Below are 27,105 nucleotides of genomic sequence, written 5' to 3' on the forward strand. Positions count from 1 at the left end.
GCGCGGAGGTGGGGAGGATAGGTCCTTGCGCGAGCGCTGCTCCGCCGGCGGTTACTTAGCAGTTGGGAGCGGGCGGTCGCTGCGGCTCTCTGTGCTTGGGAGGCTCTGCCGCCTCGGAGCTCGACGCAGCCGCTTCTCGCCTCGCCATGTCTAAGGAAACGAAGAAGCCCTTCCGCCAGAGCATGACGGAGTGGCGACAGTTCATCTATAACCCTAACAGCGGAGAGTTCCTGGGGCGCACGGCGAAGAGCTGGGGTAAGGGCTCTCGCGGGCGGGAAAGGGCGCGTGGCGAGCCGCCCCGGGGCCGCCGGCGAAAGCGAGGGGAGGCAGCGGGCGGAGACGAGGCCCGGGGCGGGGGACGGGCGGCTGCAGCGGCAGGGCCCACGGGGGATGCGGGGGCCGCGGCGGGCAGGTGAGGCAGCTCGCAAGACCGCGGCGCACGCGCCCCGGCAACGGTTACAACAGCCGCCCGCCGCCAGTCTAAAAATAGGTCCGTGCTGTGGCAGCGAGAGGGGTGCAGCGCGGCGCAGAGCAGGTGGGGACCGGGGGAGGAAAAGCAGTTTGCGGGAGCGCGTCCCGAGCTGACTCACCCTCCCGCCTCAGTACGCAAATGCAGCGCGCTGGGCCGCAGGCTCCTCCTCCGCGATCCGCCGAGGGGTGCGGGGGAGGGGGGCTCTGCGGGAGGGACTCTTGGGCAGCCGCCGTGCAGCGGTGACGGGCTTCCGCCGTGGAGGTGTGGGGCCAGCGCCCGCCCCGCGCTTATCTCTCCCAGTGTGTGGCAGCCTCCGTGCATATCAATGCAGCTGCTCTTCTCCATCCATTTCGCACCCCACACCCCCCGCGCTTCCCAGCATCGCAGGAAATCAAGAATGAATGAGCGCGAATTGCCTTTGTACTTCTAGACGGTAGCTGCGGATCAGAGAAGGAAAGCAAAAAAACCCCACCCAAAACAACCAAACCCCCCAAAAAGTTTGAGCCCCAGTTCCAGATAATCTACAAGACTGATCGTTGTGTGTCATTGTGCGTCATCATGCTAAATTTATTCCAGTGAAAGGCTTGTGGGCCTTCTATTTTACTGAGGTGAAGCTTATAAGTGAAGGTTCTCCAGTAAAGCTTGTGAAGGCAGTGGGTGTTTTCTTATTTTCAGGTAGTCTTCCCATTGCTTTCTTCTGAGCTGGAAAGCATGTTATCATAATCTTGTTGCTTCCAATAAAAATATTTGGATTTTCTGAGTATGTTTTCTTATATTAAACAGTTGTATAAATGCTTAATATTAGGATGTTTCTTCAGTCCTCATGAGGCATTTATTGACTTCAGAAAATGTAGCGTCTCCTCCCAAAACTTGGATGTATTTGGGATACTTAATAGTCGTGCTTACAAAACCAACAAGAATCTCAGCGTGGCATAAAGGAGCAGGCCAATACATCCTTGGCCTTGACACAATCTCAATGAATACTAATGTTGAAATAGTGAGGAGGAGCCTTAAGCAGACTATGCATGGGGTGTGCTTTCTTCACTGTGCCAATGTCTCCGGCCTGTCAAGAGAGGGCCCTAGCTCTGACATGAGTTCTTCTCCATTCAGATGGAAATAGGAGCTTGTGAGCTACTGCCAGTTGAATAGTAAAGGAGAGGAAATTTCCACTGTGCTGTTCTCCAGTGATTTTCTGCACAGGCAGGTTTCCTCAAGTGCGTAGGCTGGGTGAATGGGTGTATGGATTGCAGAAGTCTGTTTGTCATGCATCTGATGAGTGCAAAGACTGCGGGCATGTTAGAAATAGCTTGTCACTTCTTTAAAAATGTGGAGATGAAACAACCTTCTCTGTTTTCAACCTATCTAGTAGGATATGTCACCTTACAATGTTACCAGTCTCTGCTAGTCCAGGGCCAATACTTGTAATTGGTAGGGTTTAGTTGGTAACTGAGTTTCAACAGCCAGCTCCCTTGATGATGCTTTTCCATATTGGGAAAGTTTGTACTCTCCAACCCTAATGATTCTGTGATTCTGTGTACAGGCTTAGATAGCAGTTTGAGTAGTTTTACTTCAGGAGTTTTCTTAAGCGGTTTAGCTAGTTGTAATGTAGTTGGTACTATATACCTTTTCCTTAGTCTGGACATAAAAAGCTAACTGTTCAGCAGCACTAAAAGTTGTCAGTGTGTTTTTTGACAATATTTATTTGTCATGGCATTTTGTGATTAACAAATTTGGCTTAATTAGTTTAAATATATATAAAGTAAATTATGCTCTCTGACTGTTCTGGGAGGTGGTGTGTGGCTTTTGTTTGATTTTTATTTTTTTGATTGCAGAACACTTATTGAGTGTGTCTGTTGGCGTAGAAGAATATGCAGGGTTTGGTCTCACTTCTGCAGTACTGCTGTGAGATTAGAACAGTCTCACTGACTATTGTTCCTTTTCTGTTGCCCGTCTCCCCACTGAAAGGTGGGGAGGTAGAGAGCTCTGGTTGCCAGTCTGCTGGGCTGTGGTGTCTCCAGGGGCAGCATGATAAGAATTCAATTGGCTCTGATTCTTCCATGCATATTTCTCTTGTCTCAAGACAGCTTCTTCACAGAAATAGGACAGAAGCAGTAGAGGAACTGTTAAATAATTAGTCACAGTATATGCATGTTTTGCTGTTGTAACTGCAAGGCAATGATTCTCTGTGAATGTGAGTGCTATGGCACTGGAGTACTCATCTGCCATTCGTACATTAGGATTAGGTATGTTACCTTTTAGAATTCGGTAAAAAACCTTGTACCAGTACTCTTGCTGTAAAAAAAAAAGAGGGATTTTTACTTTTCACAGACTTGTCGGATAATTCAGTTTGCATCTCTCACAAATCAGAACACCCTTCCCCAACCACCATTTATTTTTATTTAACTGCCATAATCATTAGTTATATTAAAGAGGAGATATTGGAAAAAACTGTTGAAGACTTTTGTTGGTGGTGTTCTCAGCAACAAGGCATAAAGGGTGCTAATAGTCTTCCCAGAGGTGATGGGAAGCAGGATCAGTGCTCGGGTACTGATAAACACAGGGTTTATCAGGTAGGGAAAAGAAAAGAGTCCTTGGAAGGCTGCCATATGGTGCCTTCCAATAATTAAAAGGGTTAGTGTTTGGCTGTACCTGTAAGGGCAAGGTGCTGTGCCTGCCTAGAATTATAGCAAGAACAGAGTGAGATCATCATGAAATGGGATGCACACTATGCACTCAAAAGCATGCATAATCTTACAAGATAGACAGTAAGGTTATAGAAAAATAATATGTGCCAAAAAGACCCAATAGGCAATACAGAATCTAGCAATACTCCATTTGTGATCACACTGTCATGTCAAGCCTATTTAATTAAGCCTTTCTGTAAAGCTAGTTGTGTTAAAGTGCTCAAGGTAGATAGAGGTGGAATTGTCTTGAAGTACACAGGATTTCGTAGCTACTGAATATTCTTTTGAATGCTCAGATGTATCCAATGCACAAATATGTGCTTGAGTTTAAACAAATGAACAAACAAAAAAAGGCAAAACCAAAAAACAAACAACAGACCAAAACAGAAAAAACCCCAAAACCAACAAAACCAAGCAACTCAACAAAGCCTGACACCTTATTTTTAGGAGAGTTTTTTGTAAGTCAGTAAATATACGGTCTTGTCAGTCACTGTAACAAAAGATCCAGTTTTGCTTCTGTTTCTTCTCCACTGAGTTATTGCTGGGACATACAGTGCTGTCAAAGTTTTAACTGCTTTTCTGACTTTATTCTTCTGTGTTGTCAGTGTTTTAAGCAGGGTTTTGTTGTCATTTGGTTTTCTTCACAAGCAGTGTACTATTAAATATTCTGGCATCGCTGTTTGTGACTGCAGTGGAAGTACTTACACATCCAGGTTGTGAATTGGAGAGAAACACAGTGGGTTTTTTTTGTGTCTTTTTTTTTTTTTTTTTTTTTACTGTGGCGGATGGACATTCCTGCACAGCCAGGAATATGACTGCAGTCAAAATCTTACTAAACTTTTCCATTATACTGCCTATCAGCAGAAATGAACGTTTGAGAAATTGGTAGAATATTTTATGTTCCATGGCACAGATCTGTGAAAAAAGAAAGCTTGCCTTCTCTTGTTGCTCTGGTGGTACAGTAAGGATATGCAGGGGGTTTGTTGGGTTGGGTTTTTTTGTATGTTGTAAATGCTTCATCATGACATTAAGCACTGGCTTTTGTGATTCTTTGCAAGTGTTGCACTAGACAGTTTTCATTGTCTCCTGAAGTGTTTAGCATGTTACATGTGGAGCCCTGGCTTACTGTGAAATAAACTGTAACGTAGGACCAAAGTTTTATTTATTTTTTCCTCGTGTCTTCCCTCTCTCTTCCTCTCCCTTCCCCTAACATCCCCCGGATTTGGAAAACAATAATTCTTAAGTGGCTAGGGAATAAAGTTGAAACATTAGTGATTATCTAACATGCATAGTTATATTAGTTTAAGGCAAAGAAATCCATCTGCAAGTGGACCAAAAGTCCTTGGTGTTGCTGACATTAGTGGTAGCCACTAGTAACATTACTTAAGTGTTTAAATCCCCATAAAGATACTGAAGAATGATCATGCAGATGATAGGATCCATGCAGTGTGGAATCCAGCAAACCATAATGACAGCATTCTGTTTTCATTGTTGCAGGTAATGTTGAATAGTTACTTCCATGTCTGCTGTGAGAATGTTTATGCTCATACTTCTGTATATCTACCTATGTACTACATATAGGTATATATGCCAATCTGGTTTATGCCAGATTGACATGCTTTTTTGTCACTTTAGCATGTAAAGTTTGGAAAGCTTGTATTTATCGTGGAAATGATGGCCAGTTACATGATACCTTGCATTCACCGGAGCCAGAAATTTTAGTTTTCATAGTGGAGAAGTGTTTTATTCAGTGTAAATTGATGGCAGACTAATGATGGCGCCAACATGTTGGTTCAGAAATAGCAGTTTTCCAGATTTGACTGTTGCTTTTCTGTGTGGTTAGGATATGAAAGGGTTTTGGTACTGTGATGCCTTGAAAAAAAAAAAAAAACACACCCAAGAACCCCCCCCCCCCCAAAAAAAAAGTCAATGAAAAAGAAACCTGCAAACCAAAGCAAACCAAAAAAATCAACTTGGTAAATTGTAATGCTGAATTTTGGTATGGGCAGTTTTCTGTTTTAGTGTTGAAGGCTGAGAGACTTGAAGGGTTTGGTGTAGCAAGATGTTCTGCAACAACTGTATTGAGTTGTATATTGGATGTGGTAGCTGTACTTTCCTTGGAGAAACTGTGGAGGATAGTTTTCCACTGTTACTTAGGTACATCTTGTTTCCTCACAAGAAATCCAGTGTTATGTGAAATTATTTTGGCAGACCTTCTTGACAGGTTATGGCTTGTCCACTGTGATTAGCTTAGGATAATTAATACTAACAGGCTCACAAAGAGCAGCTTACTCAGTTTGGAGCGGTTGGAAGTTGCAGAGGATTTTTTTTTGGTGGTGGTTTTTTTTTGTGTTTTTTTTTTTTCCTTTGTAGTGTGGCAAAGGAGCATAAATGGGGTGGGTTAATAGTGTTCTTCAGTGCATTTACAAACAGTTAAAATAAAAAGTAAAAATAATCTCTGTGTGTATGTATGCACATGCACACTTTGCTGGACTGGGAGATGTTAGTGGAGTTTAAGGATCTTGAATAGAAACAGTTTTCCTTGTTACTGCTGCAGCCCTGGTGGATAGGATGTTGCTGGGAGGGGAAGGGGTTTGAGTGGATGATTGCCAGAAGTCCATTTTAGCCCTAGCAATTCCATGATTCTGTGACTCCGTAAGGGACTGTTCACAGTGCAGTCTCACCACAGAGTCCGTCACTATGTTTTAAACATTGGGGTCCCTCTTCTTTTCCCCTCTACTGGTATTCCCTCTGGTCTTGAGGCCTCCCCAGGAACTGCCTACATGTAGTAGTTCTGCCCCACTGCAGCTCTTGGCAGGACAGGAGGAGCCCCAGAGCCCATTTGTCTGCTGGAGTAGAGAGGTTGTGTAGGTAGGTAGCCACATCTCCTTGACTTGGGGAGCAAAGGAACAGAGGTGCAGCAGGCTTGGATTAGTTCTTCAGGGTACTTTGAAATGAGATCCAAGGCCAATATTGCAGATGTTACAGTAATATTAGCCCAAAGCAGTACTATTATCTAGGGCCATGTCTGCTTAGAAGTGCACCACTGTGGGGCTGTGATGCCCATCAGCAGGCAGGGTTGTTTTTTTTTTTTTTAACCTGGTAAGTCAATATCACATTATTGTAGTTAAAATACAGATGCATTCAGAAATAGCTAAATGAAAAAGCTTCCCCTTGTTTTTATACTAATTGCCACAGAAGGTGCTTGTCTTGTATATGTCAAACTCTTTTTTCTGTTCCATTGCAACTGTTCAATGCGTGTCTTGGTCACTTGATAGAAAGTGTACTTTTAAAGTAGTTTCACGAAAGTGTAGACAATAATTGATTAACTTGTAGGGATCAAGGTGAGAGCTGACCATAGGTTTTGTAAAGGAGTTAATTTGTTTCTGTGATACCTTCCGATTAACACCCCAGTGTATTTTGGATCATTGTTCTATTTTGCATCTGATTTGCAATTTGCAAATGGCTGGTGTGCCAAATGCAGTTGCAACTCCTGCAGTTTCTTTTGTTGATGAGGATTTCTACTGTTTGTTTTTATTTGCTCTTTCAGCTTCTAAATAGCTTCTAAATAACGTTAGAAATAGTTTATAATAGAGGTCTAGCTGTCTTGTTTATTATATACTAAGCTTCTTCTTGTGTTCGCATACTTCGCTACTTCTAATCATCATTTTGTATCTTACATCTCAGTGGTTCCCAAATGTATTTTAAATAGCTGAGTGCTTTCTAATTATTGCATATTCATAAGTGACTTTTTCAACATATGAAACAAAGCTAAAATGCAACCAAAATCCAGTAACATTCAGCTGGTTGCTGCAGAGAGCTTATGGTAAAAATAATTTGGGTACCATCTCATTATTGTAATACATGTACACTGACTTCTTCTGGGAGAAGTAATACAGGTACTTGACTCTTCAGCAGTTGTGGATTACTGTGGATTGTAGTACACTAGAAAATATTTCAGTGCAAAATACAAGCATAGTTTCTGGGACAGGAGCCAGAGGTCAGGCTTCCTCCTGTCATCTTGCAGTGAACTGTCCACATCACTGGGGTACAATCATTTTTGCTTTTGATTTTTCCTTTCCTATGTAAGGATGAAAAACACTGTACTTAGCTCTCTTATATAATCAAGTGTCAGTGGTAGAATGTTACATAATGGTTTTGATGTGCTTTTCTTGACCCGAGTTACATCTCTTTGGCTTCATGATAGCAGCCTTGTAGCTAGAATGTTTTATAAAAACTGAGTTTGCATCATTGTTCAATAATGTTTTTGAATTAGAAAGGTTTTGAATATGCCTTTCTCACATTCTTTTTGACAATGTCTGAACATGTGTTCTGAAGTCTCAAGTGTTCAGCTTTAAAAGAGAATCACATGCTTTTTTTATATTAGTATTGTATACTTGATCATTAAAACAATTGCCATTGTATCTTGTATGTCTTTTAGTCTTCCATCCATATAGTACGTATGTTTCATCTTTAGTTGTGAACTGGCTCCAGGTAAACATAATTTTAAAAATGTACTCTAATAGTAATCATCAATACATGACCTCAGAAGTTCTGAAAACAGCAAACAGTATGCTGTTAATTTTTTGCTTTAATGAAATACACTAACATGTGTCCAAAAAACCCCCAAATAATACAAGAATACAAAACTTTGTTTGAAAACTTAGTTACTAAATTAGTTAAGCTGTCCAAATTTTAAAAAGCTTTTAAATTAGTGTTATGCATCATACATCTACAGCTGATTTGTGATACTGTCAACTCTAAAGTAAGAGTTTCACTTTGGCCTGTCTGTTACCTTGTCTTTTCAGTAAACAACTGGTCTGTGTCTCCTGAGTGCAAGCCTGTGCATGCATAATGAAAAGAGGGGTGAGGAGTAGGGAGAGAACAGGGAAAAAGTAGACAATTGCAGGAAGTTTCCAAGCTGTTTTCTGAAGTAGCCTTCTTCCGTAGCAATTTGTTGCAGATAAGTGATGGATAGGTACAGTGTCGCAATAGGCTATTCCTTTGAGGCAATTTCCTCAGGTTTTGAAGGTCTCTTTCTTAGGTAACTTTCAAGTTGAAGCTAGTAACATCTGTGTAGTTGGCAAATTCCCAGAATGTATCCGGGTCCTTGAGGTAGATTGGTAAAATAGGTGGTTGTGTTAGGCAAAGACTTCTGATAAGTCTGAACAGAAAGACTGGTCTACTTTAAAAACTATGCAGCAGAAAACATTTTCAAGTTGAGAAGTCTCTTTCAAGGAGAATGTATGTGTGCATGAATGCTGTGTGGAGCTCTCTCAAATATTAACTATGTTATTAAAGCACCAATCGCTTCTGACCTGTTACAGATCCAGTGTAATAATTTTATCTTTTCACTCCATTCTTTTGTCTTCCTTATGATCCCTTCTTTACCAGATACAAAACTATAATTCCCTTAAACAAGGGAAACTCTTCTTTCTCTAGTGGACTGTGGAGTCATCTTTGTCAAGTTTCCTGTGTAGCTCAAAGACAGTTTTTAATGCTTCTCACTTAAAAGTGAAGATTTCAAAATGCCTCTTAAATTTTAAGAGCCAGAAAGTATGAATAAAATGGTTTTGCGTGCATTATTTGTCACTGTGCAATAAATACATGTGCTAGAGGCATATTGATTTATAACTACTATTAGGAGTGGGAAGGGGCTTGGAGAGCAGGGAGGCAAAACCAAATGTATTGCTTATTTCCCATTTTGATTTTCAAAGTAGGTAATGGAATTAGCTGAAACTAAAATAGTAATTTTAGGTTTTTGTTTACAGGTTTGATCTTGCTGTTCTATCTGGTATTTTATGGCTTCCTAGCAGCACTCTTCACATTCACAATGTGGGTTATGCTTCAGACACTGAGCAATGATATACCAAAATACCGTGACCGGATTTCCAGTCCAGGTAAGGGTATTTATTTTTTTTCAAAAAATCCTGTCTTGTTTAACAGCTAAGTTTCAGCTGAGAGTTTGCTTAAATTATGAACTGCCTGTGGGAAACTGTAATTATTATTAACTACTTACAGGCTTCAAAGAGTAAAGCTTGTCATTCAGTCAGCAGCTTTTTATGCATATGTGCTAACGTTTGCTGTTTTTTTTTTACTTAAGTTTTTTTCAGTTGAACGTGTCATGTATGTAGACTGTAATTTTAGCTGCGCATCCACACAACATGCTGTTGTATATGTGGGATTATCATTTAATCATACTGCTTTAAAGAAAATAGAAAGCAGTTGTCTTGGATCAGGTGGAAGGCCACTTATGATTAGTATTACATACTTTGAAGAAAGTGCAGGAAGGCTGTACTAGGAGGGTGATAGGCTCAAGAGTGTGTAAGGGCTATGATGTGAAGTCATTTCCAGAGTTTTCATTGTAGTATTGGATAGCTTTCAATCAATGTGAAATGCCTGTGGATTCTGCGAGTTGATGACATACTATGTAGGAATCCACTGAAGGGAGAGGGTCCTGTGATGGGGCTTCTGATGAAGCTAAGTCCACATAGCATGTAGCTGCCACTAGAAGTTGTGTCTTGCTTCCTGGAACTTGTGCTTCCTTTGTGTGCTTGCCCATCTAGCTGCACTGTTGGCTGCTGGTTCAAGGAGCTATATGTGACAGGAAAAAAACCCACTTCATAAATAAAAATGAATAATAAGTTGCTGGGTTTGATTCCCCTTTCCCTAATATTTTCCCCCCTTTTTTTCTTTTTTTATTTTTTTTTTAGATATTAGTTTAAATATATCAAAAAGTCTGCCATTATAGGTGCTATTTTGGTATACCTTCATACTGGAAAATTATAAAGATTTTGACTCCAAAAGATTTGAAAGATGCTTCTCATAGTTCAACTACACCCAAGAGGTTACTGTTTTCTAGTTAATGTTTCTGGACAATATGTTAGTATTTGACCTGTATGTGCAACTTAAATGATTGAACCACCTGAAAATCTGGTATCTGAATTTTGAAAACAATTTGTTTTAGGGACAAAATTTATGTTTAAAACACAGCAAAACTAGACGGCTATGCAACATTAATGTTCTGGTAGAAGTTAGATGACAGTATTTTTTAAAATGCTTTTCCTTTTTTTTGAATTTCAGACTCTTAACCAGCATCTTGCAGCTGCATCAACACATGATACATGATCTTACTATGAGCAAGATGCAGTTGGGCCAATATGAGAAATGTCTCTAGATTCAGAACAGAATTTATTCTGATGTAGTGTTTAAGCTTTCTTAAGCAAATGTCCTTTTATAAGGGATTTTCGAGGATTTGTGCTGGGGTTTTTTATGGCTAAGAATGGGCTAAAGGTTGGAAATGATATTATTATAATAATAATTGTTGATAATATCATAATTGACAATCTGCTTTATGTAAAAAAAAAAGGTGAAAAGGAAGGTGGTTTAGTTGGCTATTTCTCCCCACTTTCTTTGTGGTAGTCAGAACATTGGTAGTGGAGGGTTCCATGAGTAACTGACTTAACACTGGACTTGAGTGACATGTTTTTCTCTTGTGCCTCTTGTAGTTCAGGGGATAACTGTTTTTAAATAAGTCATAAAGGGTGTTTGCTTAAAAAATTACGTATGTCACAATTAGTTTTTAATGTAAGAATTCCTATAACATTTCTGAGTTATTTTTTTAATTTCCTTTAATACTCATACATGAAAGTTAATAAAATTGCCTATTTGTGTTTTAATGTTTCTCTTTAACGCTGTCGTTTTTCACTTGCAGTGAAACATGTCATGTTCCTGGCTGTAAAACTTTAAATTATAAAAAAAAATTCTCCACACACAACCTGGATGGCGTAGGTCAAAGGCTTTACTCTAGTGTTAAACATACTTGGAAATCTCGCACTTGATTTCATAAATGATATTTGACTTGCATATTTCACTGGGATATAATATTATCAATCAAATCCAGTTGATTTTAAAATGTGTTTTTTTCAAATCCCTCTTGGAATTGTAGGAATATATAATCTGTTACAATCCTAGGTGTGATCCTGTGTTGAGACTGCTAATTTTCTTCCTTTAGAAGAGCTCAAATCCTTTGTCTCACAGTCTATGCATCAGTCCTTCAAGTACCTTTTTCTGTAGAATTTACATCATAGTCTCTAGGCATACTGTGATCCAATGGAATTGGAGTAGTTCCTCCCTCGTAGGATGTTTGTGAAGTTTCCCTGAAGCAATAAATCTCTTAAAAATAATGTTTTGTTCACTGCTTGCTAGTTTAGGTACTAGTTTAGGTTGCCATATTCACTTCAAAAAATGGCATTTAAATCTTTCATTTACAGTATAATTCTATAGATAATAACAATCTCTTCTCCCTCAAGCTCCCTTAGTGTGTAAAATCCCTTCAGCATTTTTTCAGCCCTGTTACTAATTATCTTTCATTTTGTTGAATGCCAGTTCAGCATGGGGGTCAGATGATGACTGTAATGGTGCAAAGTAATTTGCAATCAGAAATGGTATTTGTCATTTTATATGGACTCTCAGTCATAAAGGCATTTAGTTATAGCTTGCCTGGAAATAATTTAGCAGCTGCTAACGCAGAAAGGAGACTTTATTATATATTTGCAATCCTATAGAAAAGGTAGAGTAAAAAAAGCATTAAATGATATCAGTTGTTTTCTTTAGAATTTAAAAAGATATTTGTCTGTGATAAATTTCTGGTATTATTATTTCCCAATTTCAAGTATTTGTAATAGTTTCTGCCTTTGGATGAGCAGCTTGGCCATTTCTGTAGGTGAATTCTTAATAGACCTGGGCTGCTTAATTGCACTTTTTATACTCTTTCCAAAAGCTTGCTGCGATTGACTAACTACAGTAATGTCTTAAGAATCCAACATTAAGAGAACTTACCCAGCTTTATCTTCCCACTGTGGTCTTCTCAAATATTAGTTTTGTATAAACAAGGCCAAATTTTATTTATTTATTTATTTATTATTTTTGGAGATGAGTTTGGTTTTGTGTCTTAAATTTTATTAATTTGGGAATCTAGGTTTTAATTGGTTTTGCCAGAGGATGGGAAGCTACATGGCAGCCTAGCTGAGGCTGTAATTGCAACTTTTTCCCTTATGCCAAATTTGACATGGTTCAAACCATTTTAATATTCTAACTTAAAAGAAAACTAATCTGGTAAAAAATGCATCGTTGGTTGTTTTTCTTTCATGGAACTGCAGTGTCAGTTCTCAGCTATACTTGAAGAGACAGATGCATGGCTATTCGCCTGTTAATCACAACTGCAGGGGTTTTATCTGTTCTATTTATTTGTACTAAAAATTACCCTAAGGTAGTGTGAATGAAGCAATCATATGCCCTATTTGTGAAGATTCAGTCTCTTCTGCAATATCTGGTGGTGTACCGCTATTTCATCTGTTACTGAAGCTGTGACGAATAACAGAAGCATTGGGTATCTCCGTTAGTGACAACTGATGGTACAGGGCTGAATTTCTTAGCAGAGTATGCCTTTTGCTTTCACCTACTACTACTACAAAAAAAAAGCATAAGATTTAACTTTGTACTTTTCTTTACCAATATCCTGGGAAGAACAGTTCAGCTCTGTCAATGACCCATACTTCATGTCAGTGTCTGCATTTTTCATCCTCCAACACAAGGCTGAACTTGAGCATTTGATTATCTATGTCCTTGTTTCTCCTTTTTGTTGTGGCTCCCTGGCTGTAGATACTTCCTGTTGCTATACCTGCAGCCAGCAGCTGGATGAAGCCAGCCAGAGGCCAGCACTGCAGCAGATGGGGGAACCCTGACTACTGCAGTGTCAGGTCATAACAGTCTGGGAGGCAGCTCAAGAGTGTTCATAGTTACCACGGCCTGACTAAGGCATACCCTTAATAAGGTTTCTTGTGTTCTCCATTAACAGATGGCATCTAAACTTTCTGTTTGAGGAGGAGGAAAGGACTAGCAGCTAACCTGGCTTGTCTGTTTTGATCGAGATATCTTTCAAGTGATCTTTATGTATTATGAATTTAAAAAAATAGTTTGCTTCTTGTGGGTTTCTGAGATAAATACAGTCACAGCCTCACTGTATATTACCTAAATCTTTGAAGGATAACTTTAACTGGAGGTTCTCTGCGTGTGGTTTGGGATATTTTTTCAATTATTAAGCTCATTTGCTGAATATGGAAATTGGGACATGAATCAGTGTAATTCTTTGATTGGAAGTGATTAAGTTGATGATTTTGCTATTTCCAATCTGTTGGGTTTGGTTTGTAAATTACAGTTATATGGATTGAATTTAAGTATTCATTCATGTAATGATGATTTTGATAACTCGCTTCAAACACAAACTCTCTTCCAGTACTGTGGAATATAGGGGTAGCCTTGATGTTTTTTTACAGAGAGGTATTTTCCAATTTATGGATATGATTTTTTAGTCGATTAGAGTGGTGTAGAGAATAGAGGTTGTTCAGTTCTTTACTTGCACTTTTTCTTTTTAAGGACTTATGATTTCACCAAAACCAGACACTGCACTGGAATTTTACTTTAACAAGAGTGATGCCCAGTCATATGCAGAATATGTTGCTACACTTAGAAAATTCCTTGAATGTAAGTAAGTTACTGCAACTGCCCAAGTAATTCAGGAGTCTTAATGTTGAGTGCATTAGTTTCCTTTTTCACTTGTAGTTACCAATTGCTAATGGAGGCCAGTTCAAGGTCAGACTGACTCTAGACATGTGAGTTATTAAAGTATATACATTATAGAAAAAGGTAGGTATAAATACCAGTATTAGACAGGAAGCCTGAGCATGAGGAATAGTGGAGAATTTTGGGTCCTTAGCCAGTGTTTTGGCAACATGGTTATTTAAATGCTCCAAGATGTAGAAATGACATACGGTAAAAGAATTCAGTGTAAAATTACATGGGTCATTTATTTGGAGGCAAAGTTTATCAAGACTTAACTGATCTTAGTCTTCATCTAAATGGCTTAGTGACTAAGTGAGTATCCTTTACTCTTAAGAACTTGTTTGCCTGTTTAAAAAAATGAGGCACACAAAGATTAAACTAATTGCAATTTGTTTACTTTCACTCTGGCACACAGTATTTACAAGCAGAAATATTAAAACATTGAATTTGGAACACGGAGAGAAGGCGACACAAGACAAGACTGAAGGATGGCAAAATCACTAGTTTAAGTCATACATTATTTTATGTATGTTGCCTGTATGTACACTTAATCTAGTAATACACAAATCAGTTTAAAATACTAAGAATTGAGGAGGTGCTGTAAAATCTCACCTGTGTTTATGAGTTGCTGTTAGCTACACAAGCTACATAATTGAATCTATCTGTATTTGCAGTTCTGGTGCCTACTAAAAGCATCCATGAGCAGGCTTTTCTTTCAAAGCTCTGCCAAGGGTTCCTGGGAGGAATGCTGCATTTCATGATTACTTGCCTCTCCTGCAGTTCAGTGGGTTTTGGACTCTCCCATTAAGGATGGATTTTCCCATTTTACTGTGTTTATGCTTAACTGGGGGCAGGGTGTAAGAGAGGGGAGGAGCAAAACACAAAACATGTTAAATGTGAATAGATGAGCATTTGTGATGATGTGATCTGTGTACTTCTGAAAACACAGCAAAGTGAGAAACAATTTGGGGTGTTAGTATAATTTAAGTTGTGCTACCTGATGTATCTATAGAGACAATTTAATATTAGTCCTTGAAATACTTGAAGTTTTCCTTTATAAAGGAAACATGTGCAAAGGGAAAACTAGTTTTGTTTCCAGGTAAAAAATTGGAAGTTTATATTGTAATATGTTATTAGCTTAGAATACATAATTAGAGTTCATTTATGTACAGAAATTAATAAAGTTTTTTGATTAATGATATGATTTGAAAAGCAGGACAGCATTATTTCTTCTGTAGTGCTCTATTTATTCTTCCATTGAGTGCCACTTCTTGATGGGCTTTGAAAAAGTGTTTGTGAAGATGGATATGAGACAACGCTCTGAAAATAGTCCTTTGAGAAAATTCCTAGCTAAGTAACAGCTATAAATTACATGTTTAAATAGGCTTTTGCAGGTTTTGGTTACTTGTATGCTTTATACCATTGATTTACAAGCTGTTTCTGTTTCATAGCATATGATGATTCCAAGCAATCCCAAAACATAAACTGTACACCAGGAAGGATTTTTGATCAGAATGATGTTGCTGTTAAAAAGGCATGTCGATTTAACCTCTCCGAGCTTGGCCAGTGCTCTGGAAAGGAAGATAAGACCTTTGGCTATTCTAAAGGAACTCCCTGTGTGCTTGTGAAAGTAAATAGAGTAAGTGCCTACTTAATTGTTATATATTACACAAGTGCTCTCAACTACCACTGTATCAAAAATGACTGTAGAAAAGGACTGAAATATGTGCTCAGTTTGCTTCTCAAGATATTTATATTTCTGGAAGAGTGTAATTTTGCGGAAATGTTTAAGCATTCTAATACCTACAACTATTTATTTTTATTTGCATCAAAATATCCAAACCCCTTGTTTTGAGGAGTACAATGCAAGTTTTGCATTCTAAACCACTGCAGGTACATTATATTTTACTTTGTTCTTGAAATATAATTAGAATGTAATATATTCTGTAACTGCTAAACTACATAAGATGATGAAAACTTTACTAAGTATTTTATTTTTCAGTGATATTACACATTACTTGAACTGCTGACTGGTTTTAGCTGTTAATGTTACATGCTGAATATAAAATAACTCAAATAGTTACAGTGTGGCCACTGTAACTATTTGAGCTTATAACTTAACAATGATTTAGATCATAGTCCTAGTCTAAAATTGTGCTTCATTAGACAGACCTGTTCTATGAACTATGAACTAGTATGAACTCTCTCACATTAAGTGGGGGGAAAATTCAAATTCAGTATGTAAAACTGGAAAGGGAAAGAGACTGTAACTATTTTAACTCTCTCTTTTAGATAATTGGGTTAAAGCCTGAAGGAGAACCACGTATACAATGTGCATCTAAGGTCAGTTCTGAATATAAGAAGTAAGCGTATATTTAATTTTCCTTGTAATTAGAATTAAAAGTAATGTAGTTCACTCTTTTCCTTTCTTGTTAGACTTTGTATTTTATTTTCCTTGTTTTCAACTTGATGTATGTCTAGTTTAGTGTCTTTAATTTCTTCAGTGTGTTACAAAAATACTTAGTTGTTGTTCTTTCATCTTTAGATGGATTTGAACTACCTGGCTTGCTTTAGAGTTGAGAAAAAAGCATACATGTTATTTGTGATCATATTTATTTATTTATTTATTTATTGTGAGTTGCATTTTGTTTTTCCATTTCATAACCTGTATTTTTATTTTTTTCTCCATGCTGCAAGTGCACCTTAGACAATTTTATAAATGATGGGTAAGACACAGTGTGGAAACTGTTACTGTTCAAGAAAAAGCTGCCTTCAAATCAAGTGTGAACTACTTATAATGACTAATCTGTTTGTTGTGTACCAATGGATTTACACAGACTGTTTTATGGCAACTATAATAATTACTTTGACTTCTGCATATTTTTCCTAGACTGCTTGGGGAGCAGTGAAAGCCTTGGTAAGTTAGTAGCTTGAGCAAGGGACGGAGTCATGGCTCTTAGCTTGAGATGGCTGGTAGAAATGTAGGCTGGGAAATTTCAGCAATTAATCAGATGAATACTGTAAGTGTTCCTGCCTTCATCCTAGGTACCTGTAATAGGCCTAAGTTTTAATACTTGATTTTGGTTGAGTTTTCTGAAAATTTTGATCTCCCCATGACGGTCTGTTGTAAGTAAAGGTGATTCTTTCCCTTATTTGGGACTGATTTCTTTATGCCCACTCTTAAAAATTGTTGTTCCACTGGAGGAATTATTTGTTTCTTTAGAATAAAGCAAGTTCCTTCTACTTTTATTAGTACTCTTTCTCCTTTGACTTCTCTGGTTTATAATTTTTTGTAATGTGGCATCCCAGGCTGATCAGAAGTTTGCCTCTAGCTGAATTATTGTTAATGACAAGGTTTTTCTATCTGTCATCATATTGAAAGTAGTAATGGTTCTTGAGGTGAATTTGCCATCTGTAATACAATGTCTTTATTTTACTAATTTTACTATTTAGGTCTTTCTTTTGGTTATTTCCCAGTCTGTATCTGTAGATGTGTTTTCTTGAAGTTCAGAGCCTTCAATTTCATGTTGCTATTTTTGCTGTCCACCCCATAGTTTTTCATGATCATTTCAGTGGGATCCAGTTCTCTGAAGTGTTCTGAACTACTTGCAGCTTGGTGTCATCAGTGTAAGAACATTATTTTACATCTCACAAGTCCTTATTGAGAACACTGAATAGAGTCCAGGACAGTCATCTTCTTTCCTAACTAAACTTCCTTGTGATGTGTTCAGAACTAACGTTCAAGTCATTTAGAAAATATTGGTGATAATCCTGTTTTATGATGATTCTATTTCTTCACCTTTCTTATATGGATGAGACAGTCTAAGTAAAAGCTGTATTTTTGTACCACTTGACAGTGGTAAAAGCTATGCTAAGCAAATCAGAGATTATGCTGTTTCTTATCCTCTTAGTTGATTTCACTAGCAAAAGAATAAGTTTGATAATAACTTAGTTGATCTTGGTGGGGTCTTTTGCTACTTTTTTACCCTTGAGATACTTGCCAGTAGACTGTATTGCATGTTATGGTACATATTTTCTTGCATCCTCTTTCTTTTTAAATACAAGGTACTGCTTTTTCCATATCCAGTTAAAATTCTCTGATCTACATAGATGTGGTGGTTTTAAATTTTAAGATCATTAGTCTTGGTAGTTCTTCAGTGACTTCCAGGGAAGATATTTGTGAGGCTTTGCTACTTTGAATACATCTATTTTATCTTTAATTAGCCAGTTCGTGCCCTCGTTCATCATGATTTAACTGCTTTGGAAAGCTTAAGTCTTAGTTACAATTCCTCCATCTCTGTAGACCACAAAGCAGCAGCATCAACAACTTTCATTTTCTCCTTTTATCTGTGAGTCATTTCTACACTTCTTTCTGTTATGCCCCTTGCTTATTGAAGCTCTTACTTAAAGAATTACACTGTTCTTTACATCAGCTTGTGAGGCCCTGTTTTCAATTCCATTTTTATTTCTTTGACTCCATAGGATATGAGTGCTGAGTAATGGTCTCTTCTTCTCTAGTGGATAAGGTGGATGCTTACCTGGAAATAATATGTTGTGACACTTCTGGATCTTCTTGATGCCAGGATGTCCGCTGTGACCCTCTTGTGTGTGCCCTGGAAAGGTGAAGGATAGCCCACAGGCTTTTGTGCATTTTGCAGACAAATTTACAATTGCATTGCATCTGCCACTGTATTTGAATGTTCCCTATATACTGGCTCATAACAGAAGTTGAAGTTTAGTGGTCATTTGTACTTCTGTACTGATTCTCTTATTCAGGGTGTTTACCATATCTTTAAGTAACTGATGTGTTCTCTTGTGGTGTTTTGGCTTTGTGTGGTTTTTTGTGGTTGTAGGTTGTTTTCTTGGGTTTTTTGTTTGGTTGTTTTGGTTTGGATTTTTTTTGTGATTTTTTTCCTTTTTTCTTCTGTGTTGCTGTCAGCAACTGTGGATTGAAAGAGTTGCACTGGATGTTTGCTTCATGGAATATATAATTATAGTTGTGCAGTTAATAGTACAAATACAACTTACTAGTAATTTTAAATATTATGTCAGAAATCTTTAATGTCTGAGTGACAAAGGTGGATTTTGCTTAAAAGGTAATTTAATTGAGCAGAGCAAATATCCTACTATCAAGTTCGCTTCATCTTAGAACTGATTTTTTTTAACCTGCAGATTTGCTCTTCAGCAATTTTTCTTCCCCCTTCATTTGTGTTTTAAAATATTTTTTGTTGTTTATAGTTAGCTTGACATATATTGAGAGCAATTTGGAGAAGTGTCTGCCTGGATTTAATGCACTCTGACTGTTAAATGGGGGGGAAAAAAATGAAGAGGCCAAGTCTCATACAAAATGAGACTAAGAGCTTCCATCCACACATCCTGCCAGTCTTTGCCACCTGAAACATCAGTCAGGGTTTTCACTTGGAAATTCCTGTTCTTCAAGCATTCTTCTCTGAGGCAGTTCATCTTTCCTCTCCCTGAGCCTTTCCTATGGGATTTTTTTTAAATGTAGAAATTTTAAGTAGATCTAGTATTTCTAAGTCAACAGGCTTGATAACTGGGGATGCTCCTGTCTCTGCTCCCACACAGTGCTAGTTGTCATTACTGTAATTTCTGTGGATTAGGGAAGTGAACGTTTGCACTGTCAGACACTAATTACAGCCATTTTTTCCTCCTGCACCCTGGCAGAACTGAGCTGCTGTAGTCTTGAGATCTCCACAAAGAGAAACAAGCCAAAAAAGGATTGTATTTCCAACAAGTTTGGAGATCAGTGGTTTAGGTCTTTAGTTTGGAGCCAGAAGTGTACAGTTTCTTGCATGCCGGAACATCTTGCAGCAGTATTCTTTCAAGTTAAAATTACCTTTAATGAAAACTGGTAGAGATACATATATTTCAGTTGTGTAGGGATATTAATTAGGTTTAATAAATTATGAAAGAAAACATCAAACCCCACAGCAGTTGCATAAATCAGACAATTGCATGTCCCAGATCCTTTCTGCTATTACACTGATAGCCTAATGCGTATATATTTATGACTGCATGCATGCCTTGTGTTTAGCTGCTCCAAAAACTGTACTCCTGTTTATCTTCCTTATGTTATCCTGTATTTCAGTTTCAGAAATGTATTCAAAAAATTAGTATTTTTCAGCTGCATGAGCTTAAAAAAATGGTAAAAAGCAACACATTTCTACTTAGTACTTATATTTGCAAGCTCAAGGTCCAAAATACTTAATAAACAAATACTGAAGAATGGTAGTAATTTAGACTGCAAAGGAACAACAGCATCTTATACAACATACTGTATGTTCTTTTGAGGAGATGAGAAGGTATTCTAAACCTGTGGTTTACTATTTTTTATCTTTGTGTTCCTTTTTTGCTTAGTTATATTACTGCAGCCATCTTTTAAACTTTGAACTGTTGCCTTTTTAAAATTGTAGTGGTTGTATATTGTAATACAGAAAAAACAATGAAAGGTATTAAAGTACTTTGAATTTGTGAATTACACTGAACAGGCAGTATTCTGAAGATACATTTAGCATTTTGGGAGCTGCTCTAGTGGCATTTCCATTTATTGTGGTTATACGTTTACCTTGTTATACAAAGCAGCCCAGAAAGCCAACCTGGGTTGCATCAAAAGGATCATGGCCAGCAGGTCAGGGAGGTGACTCCCTCTATTCTGCCCTTGTGAGACCCTCCGCCACCTGGAATACTTTCTTCAGCGCTGGGACCTCCAACATAAGAGGGATGTGGACCTGCCTGGGCAAGTCCAGAGGAGGGCCACAAAGATGATCAGAGGGCTGGAGCACCTTTCCTATGGAGACAGACTGAGAGAGTTCGGGTTGCTCAGCCTGGAGAAGAGAAGGCTCCAGCGAGACCTGTATTGTCTTCCAATGCATGTGATTAAAAGGGGAAAGCTGGAGAGGGACTTTTTACAAGGGCATGTAGTGATAGGACAAGGGGTAATGGTTTTAAACTGAAAGAAAGTAGTTTTATATTAGATGTTAAGAAAAAAATTCTTCATTATGAGAGTGGTGGGGCACTGGAATAGGTTGCCAAGAGAACCTGTGGATGCCCCATCCCTGGAAGTGTTCAGTGCTAGAGTGGATGGGGCCTTGCGCAACCTGGTCTAGAGGAAGGTGGCAGGGGGTTGAAGTAGATGTCCTTTAATGTCCCTTCCAACCCAAACCATTCTATGATTCTGTGATACATGTGGGCACTTCCTAGTGGTTTGAACTTGTAGTAATTTGATGTCCTGCCAGGATACACAGTACTGAGGAATATTGTATATAGGTAGATGTGTCTGTGCATTGCTGTACTGATAGCGTGTGTCTGGGACAGCTTAATCATATATGGGTATTTTGTGTATCTTACACATTGGGTGTCTCTAGTCGGAAATTAGGCACTAACTTTATAGGCAGCTTAATCCAAATTTTTTACAAGATTTTGGATTATAGGTGAAATTCTACCAATAAGGCATCGTGTGTATATTGTTATTCTAGGGTGGTGATGACACATAGAAATTTTAGTAACATCATCATTTTAAACTTGGGTTTTGTTTTAGATAGCCTGTATGCCAAGGCTATTTGAACAAAGGTTAGGAACAGTACACCATTACAGGGAGGTAATAGGTTTTTTAGAATTATTATTTAGAATTATTTTTTAGAATAGGTTATTTATTAGAATTACTTTATTTTTCAAATTTGAGAGGCTTAAAAATGTGGCTTTAAACAGAAATTAATATTTAACTTTAATACAGATGTGCTCTTGCTTCACCAAAATTTACCAGCTTGCTTGTGGATACTTGGGATTTTAGGTTATGTAGGGGTTTTTTTTTTGGTTGCTGTTAAATTATCCATTGCAATGAATATCCTCATCCTCCCTCCTGTTTTCTTTGACTCATAAGGGAAACATGAAGGCAAGCTGTCTTGACTTGATTACTAAATACTATTGTTAATAATCCTTAATGTACCAGACGTGTGCAGCATGTAACTATTTGCTAAAAATAGGTCTGTTTTGGAAGTTACTCTAAGAGTTTGTAGCACAGTTGCCTGTCTTTAGGAACCTTGCATTTTATCAGTGGGTTATAATCATAATTTTGTATTAATTTTTATGTTAGCAAATGTTAACTTTTTATTGCTGTCTTCAATCACAGGAAGCAGGCATGGTTGAGATAAATTATTTTCCTCCTGAAGGCTTGATTGACTTAATGTACTTTCCATACTATGGGAAAAGCTTGCATGTAAGTATGCCTTAATGATGGTCTTAATATGTAAATGTTTTGTTTCTGTTTACATTTAGTTACTAATACCAGATTGATACCGTGTAATGAAGTACTTACAAGGAATATTACATATGCAGAAATGTCACAAATTAGAGATATACTTTAGCAGATAGAAGCAAATATGCTGGGCATTGTCCTAATGAAGAAAAGGCTGTATACTAGCAGTATTAAGGGCATCTGCTGCTTTTTGGTCACTGATACCTCTTCTAATCTTTTTGCATGCAGGGAAAGGCAGGAAAAGTAAACTGGTTCTTCAGATTACAATACATTTTCTAATGGTTATAATTCTTGGCATTATGTGTAGGATATTAAGTTTATAAATCATTATGGTATTGTTGATTATATTTCTTTGTGGCTCTGTGGTTGTTTTTTTTTTATTCGCTGTTTTATACAGAAGCACTTCAAGGTAGCAGATTTTTTTTTTAGTATTTTATTTTTTATCTTTGTTTTTCTTTGCTTGCCCCATCTACCCTTATTGTATTCTGAGATAAATTTTGTTTATCTAATTGAATAACACTTTTAGATTGCCTCTTAGTGACCAAATTATTTAGTCTAATAAACATCTTTGCTGTTCACTGTTGAAGGTAAAGATACTTTTTAAACATAAGTCTATTAGATCTGTAATATACCACAGTGGCTGGTTGTAATTTCCCCAAAATGATTTTTGCACTAAATTATTCCTTTGTCAGTTATTTTTCCAGTGTATCCTATGCTTACTTGCAGCAGTTTACATAACTATTTTTTTATATCCTCACATGGCTTTTACTAATGAGGAAGGAGTTCATTTTTCTTCAGCATTTGCTTTCATGTTATTTATGGTAGTTCTGTGTTTTCCATTTTCTTGCCAGACTTTTTGAATTGGTAAACCATTTTCTTAGACATACAAGATAAGAAAAGACTGTCAACTTGTGCTTCCATAGGCAGTCAGTGCATACTTGGCATGAAAGAATAGGGAAAGAGAGAGCCGCTTCCCTAAGAAATGCAAAATACAGCTTCAGTAGACCTTGAGATGTCAGATGCTAGTTTGTATGAAAGACGGGATGAAGAACGTTCTTGACAAATTCCTGTCCTGCTACTATGCTGATGGAAGAGGAAAGATTAAGAGATTTATGAGGTCAGGCAAAACTCAATGCTATTCTTTGCATGATATAGGGATTAAGAAAAAATTTCCTTTCATTTTTTTAGTTATTGCTTCAGCATCCTTTGAAGTTCACTTTGTCATGTAGACCAGAGGCTGTGGTTTGAGCCATTCTTTCTTATGTAGAGCTCAATTTTCATAACATTAGTGTATTGTAAAAGAAGAGGCAGTAAAAAGAGTTGTGAGAGGTTAAGATATTTAACGTGGTCTCAAGAGACTGGATTGATTTCTTGGCTGTAGAAAAGAATTTTTATATTGTGGAATTGTTGAATTACTTTATTCTGTAAAGGGGTTAAGAGGTTTCAACTAATCCTGCTGCTCCTGTGCTAAGGTAGGAGCCATAAAAGTACTAATAACTACAGTTTCATGGTCCAGAAAATACTTTTTGGCTTGTGCTGCCTCAGCACAAGGAGCCTAACTCACTGACCTTGGGGAATGCTACCTCTTTTTGATGCTCTGTTGTGCTTAATGAGGATGTAGATTCACCCAAATTGTCTATGGAGTAAAAGTCCATTCTGGTATCATCTGTCTTCAAAACATTACAGAAATATCTGTACCTCTTTGAAAAATCTTGGTGATGAGAAGACTTCTCTGAGGAAATGAGGGAACTGTATTTCTGGTTTTTAGAAAACTTAATGTCCTGGGTTCAGCAGTAGCAGTCATTTTTCTCCTTCTTGGTAGCTGGTGCAGTGCTGTGTTTTGACTCTCGGGCTGAGAACGTTTGCTGAGAGCAAGTATGTTTTGAGTTACTGCTCAAATGTTTGGTTTGTCAAAGGCCTTTTCTGAGCTCATGCTCTGCCAGGGAGGAGGGGAGGCCGGGAGGAAGGAGAGACAGGACACCTGACCCAGGCTAGCCAAAGAGGTATTCCATACCATAGCACGTCATGCCCAGGATGTAACCAGGAGAGACCAGGAAGGGCTGGAGCTCTGGGGGGATGGAGGAGGTATTGGTCGGTGCTCGGTCGGGCAGGGTGGGGTGAGTTATGGGTCGGTAGCTGGTGAGGCGTTGTATTCTCTTCGCTTGTTGTTTGCTTTATTGTTATTGTTTGTAGTAGTAGTAGCAGTAGTGATTTGTGTTATGCCTTAGCTATTAAACTGTGCTTATCTCAATCCGTGGGGGCTACATTCTTTGGATTCTCCTTCCTAACTCTCCAGGATTTGGGGGAGCAAAGCGGGGGAGTGAACGAGCTGTGTGTGGACTTGATTTAAACCACGACACTTAAGTACAATGTGGTATCACCCTTACAACTAGAGAATTATGAGGATGCCTTGCTTAGCTGCATTTCCCCTCCTAGTTTGATGTATATAAGGGGCACAAGAAAATTTGTGGTTCAGTAAAATCACCATCCAAGGAAAGCAGTTACGTCAGTTTACTTCATGCTGCTGCTTAACATGGAAGATTTTAGCACATCAGCTTCTCTGCCATCATTCTTTGTAAATGAGACTTTGAGAACTCTGTAGTGCTTTCTCTGGTAGTGAAGTAGGGATTGTAGACTCATGAATACATTTGTGTTATTTTTAGGTTAGGTTAATGAGCAGGGAACAAAAAAATCTAATGCAAATTTTTGTGCAATTAAAATTTAAGGCTTATATTTGTATAATACTGTATATTATAAATAGTGTCATATTTAGTCCACTGGCTTACGTGAATTTTTACAAGGAAAATAACTAATTTTGCTTATCAGCAGTCAGCAGTATAGACCTAAAAATATAAATAAGTTACGGAAATACTTTATTAATATTGGATGAAATGCTGCTTTAACTGTAAAATAAATAAGCTCTTATTTAATTTGTAGGCACTCTACAAGAGAATTTAAGCTGTCCTAATTGAATTTGACTTGAGAAATAATATTGGGTTGACAAATGAAATTCTGCATTCATTCTTAAATTTTTATTATAAGGAATGGAATCAAGAATTTTAATTGTTCCACCAAATACGACTGAATATAGGATACTGTCAGAATGTTCGAGGAAAGGTTTCTGTGTAAAGCTATGAAATAAATAACACATTTTAGAAGGGATTGTTGCTGAAAAAATAAATGGGTTAGGGTGGAGAGGAAGCTGGTTTACTAGTATTTGTTGAATCATGGTTTTGGCATGTCAAATACCACTGAAAACTGTTCAGGAAAAGTTATGTTCTATAGCAGATAAAAAAAAAAACAACAACAACAAAAGAAAAAGAACCCCAGAAGATGAGACAATGGAATGGATAAGGAAGGAAGACTTATTATTTCAGAGGCTGTTTCAAGTAAAGGTTTCTAGAAAAAGGTGTACTTAATATAATAAAAAGGGGTAAAATCATATGCCTCTTGAAGATTCTGTGACTTAAATTATGTGGAATGTATTAGTCAAGAAATAGTGTAAGAATGTATACCTGATTGTTGAACTGGGGGAATAAAAATGTCTTACATGAGTCAAACTGGGCTTTGAAAAGCTGGGTTCTTAATTAGCTTTTATCTTAACTGTTCTGATGGATTGAATACTAATTTAAATGCTAACTTACTGTGGTATCTCAAATATTTTCCCCATCTTTCTGTTTACTAGGCTCACTATTTACAGCCTCTAGTGGCTGTTCAACTAGCAATTAACTCCAACAGTACCAAAGAAGAAATAGCAATTGAGTGTAAGATCCTGGGCTCACCTAATTTAAAAAATGAAGATGACCGTGACAAGTTTCTGGGACGAATTGCCTTCAAAGTTCAGATGACTGAATAGCTGGAGTAAAAAATTCCCACAAAGTAAACAATGTGTTGTCTGTTTTGTATCATCTGGACATGCCATTTTAGGATATGCGACCACCTTGGAGAATGTTAAGGTGGTTTATGGCATTTGGGGTAGCATAATAATATGCTTCCAAATTGTATGTTTAAAATCCTTCAAAATAAATGCCTATCCTGCTTCTGCCTGCCCCCTTGGAACAGTGTACAGACTATAGTTATGTCATAGGGACCTGTAAATAGCTGTTTTCAAACACATAATAATGGTGACCTTTGTCCTGTTCTAAAATGTGGTTTTATCCCCCAAGTGAGTGTCTCAAGCTTAATGTGCTGTGCTATGTAAATATTGTATTGATTTAACACTGGTTTAACTGTCATATCTCAATGCTGACACAGTTATAGGGATAAATAATAAATGGTACCTGATTGACATAGTGATTTTTTTGTAAGAGTAAACACCTCCAGCGTAAATTGTATGGAAGTGGGTGGGTGGATGGCTGTGTGGAGATGCCTTAAACTGTAGACTGGGTGGCATGAGAGAATTGAAATTGATTTTATGAATTGGTATGGATTTCTGAAAGTAAGTGCTAAACTAGTACTTTCTTGTGCTTGTCACTGTGCAAGTATTGTGTACATGTAATACTTGGTATAGAGTTTGGTATTCTAGCTGAGGAATTGAGTCTTTGTGTTGTTAATTGCTTGCGATATGTGGAGCACAAATAAAATCTATACAATATTTTAAAACTTTTTAGTTCAGAAATATCAATAGAGAACAACGTAAATTGTTTAGGGTCCTGGTAACAGTTGTACAATAGAGCTGCTTGAAAGAAACAGCCTCACTGTTGTGGAAATAGGTTTTCATTTTCCAATTAAAAAATCTCCTGAAGAATCTGTTTAAAAAAAAAGGAAAAGAAAAAAAATGTCTTGATTAAACATTCCTGTTTAATTTATATACTCTGTTTTGTTGCATCATTTTAACATGCTTCACATCTTCATCTGCTCTTTCATCTTGGGTTTTCTGTGTATTTCCTCATCATCCATTCAGAAAATTGGTGTCATCAGCTGCTTGATAGAAATACCCTATATTAACTTGGAGTAGATTACTTACAGTTTTAACTTAAAATAGAGTTGCTAAAATTACTACAGATTGGTTTATTTGTGACTGCTCCTCACATTAAACCAAGTTGACCCAT

At 37.6% G+C, this 27,105-nt stretch overlaps 1 protein-coding gene across 1 annotated transcript; it reads left to right on the top strand.

Annotated features, from left to right (window-relative positions):
- ATP1B3 (ATPase Na+/K+ transporting subunit beta 3) lies at positions 1-26,864 on the top strand. Its single transcript, XM_034064252.1, has 7 exons — positions 1-255; positions 8,928-9,056; positions 13,594-13,701; positions 15,231-15,418; positions 16,072-16,122; positions 21,929-22,015; positions 25,740-26,864. Exons 1-7 carry the CDS (start codon positions 147-149, stop codon positions 25,908-25,910), a joined length of 843 nt encoding a protein of 280 aa, XP_033920143.1. The 5' UTR covers positions 1-146; the 3' UTR covers positions 25,911-26,864.
- The last annotated feature ends 241 nt before the right edge of the window (positions 26,865-27,105 follow it).

The sequence above is a fragment of the Melopsittacus undulatus genome, chromosome 6 (genome assembly GCF_012275295.1).
Source record: "Melopsittacus undulatus isolate bMelUnd1 chromosome 6, bMelUnd1.mat.Z, whole genome shotgun sequence".
Taxonomy (NCBI): domain Eukaryota; kingdom Metazoa; phylum Chordata; class Aves; order Psittaciformes; family Psittaculidae; genus Melopsittacus; species Melopsittacus undulatus.

Bases quoted from the DNA above. Each gene is read 5' to 3' on its own strand.
- ATP1B3 (XM_034064252.1), top strand. From the start codon at position 147: ATGTCTAAGGAAACGAAGAAGCCCTTCCGCCAGAGCATGACGGAGTGG. The intron at 9,057-13,593 runs GTAAGGGTATTT...TTTCTTTTTAAG, and splicing joins TGACCGGATTTCCAGTCCAG to GACTTATGATTTCACCAAAA. The intron at 15,419-16,071 runs GTAAGTGCCTAC...TCTCTCTTTTAG, and splicing joins TGCTTGTGAAAGTAAATAGA to ATAATTGGGTTAAAGCCTGA.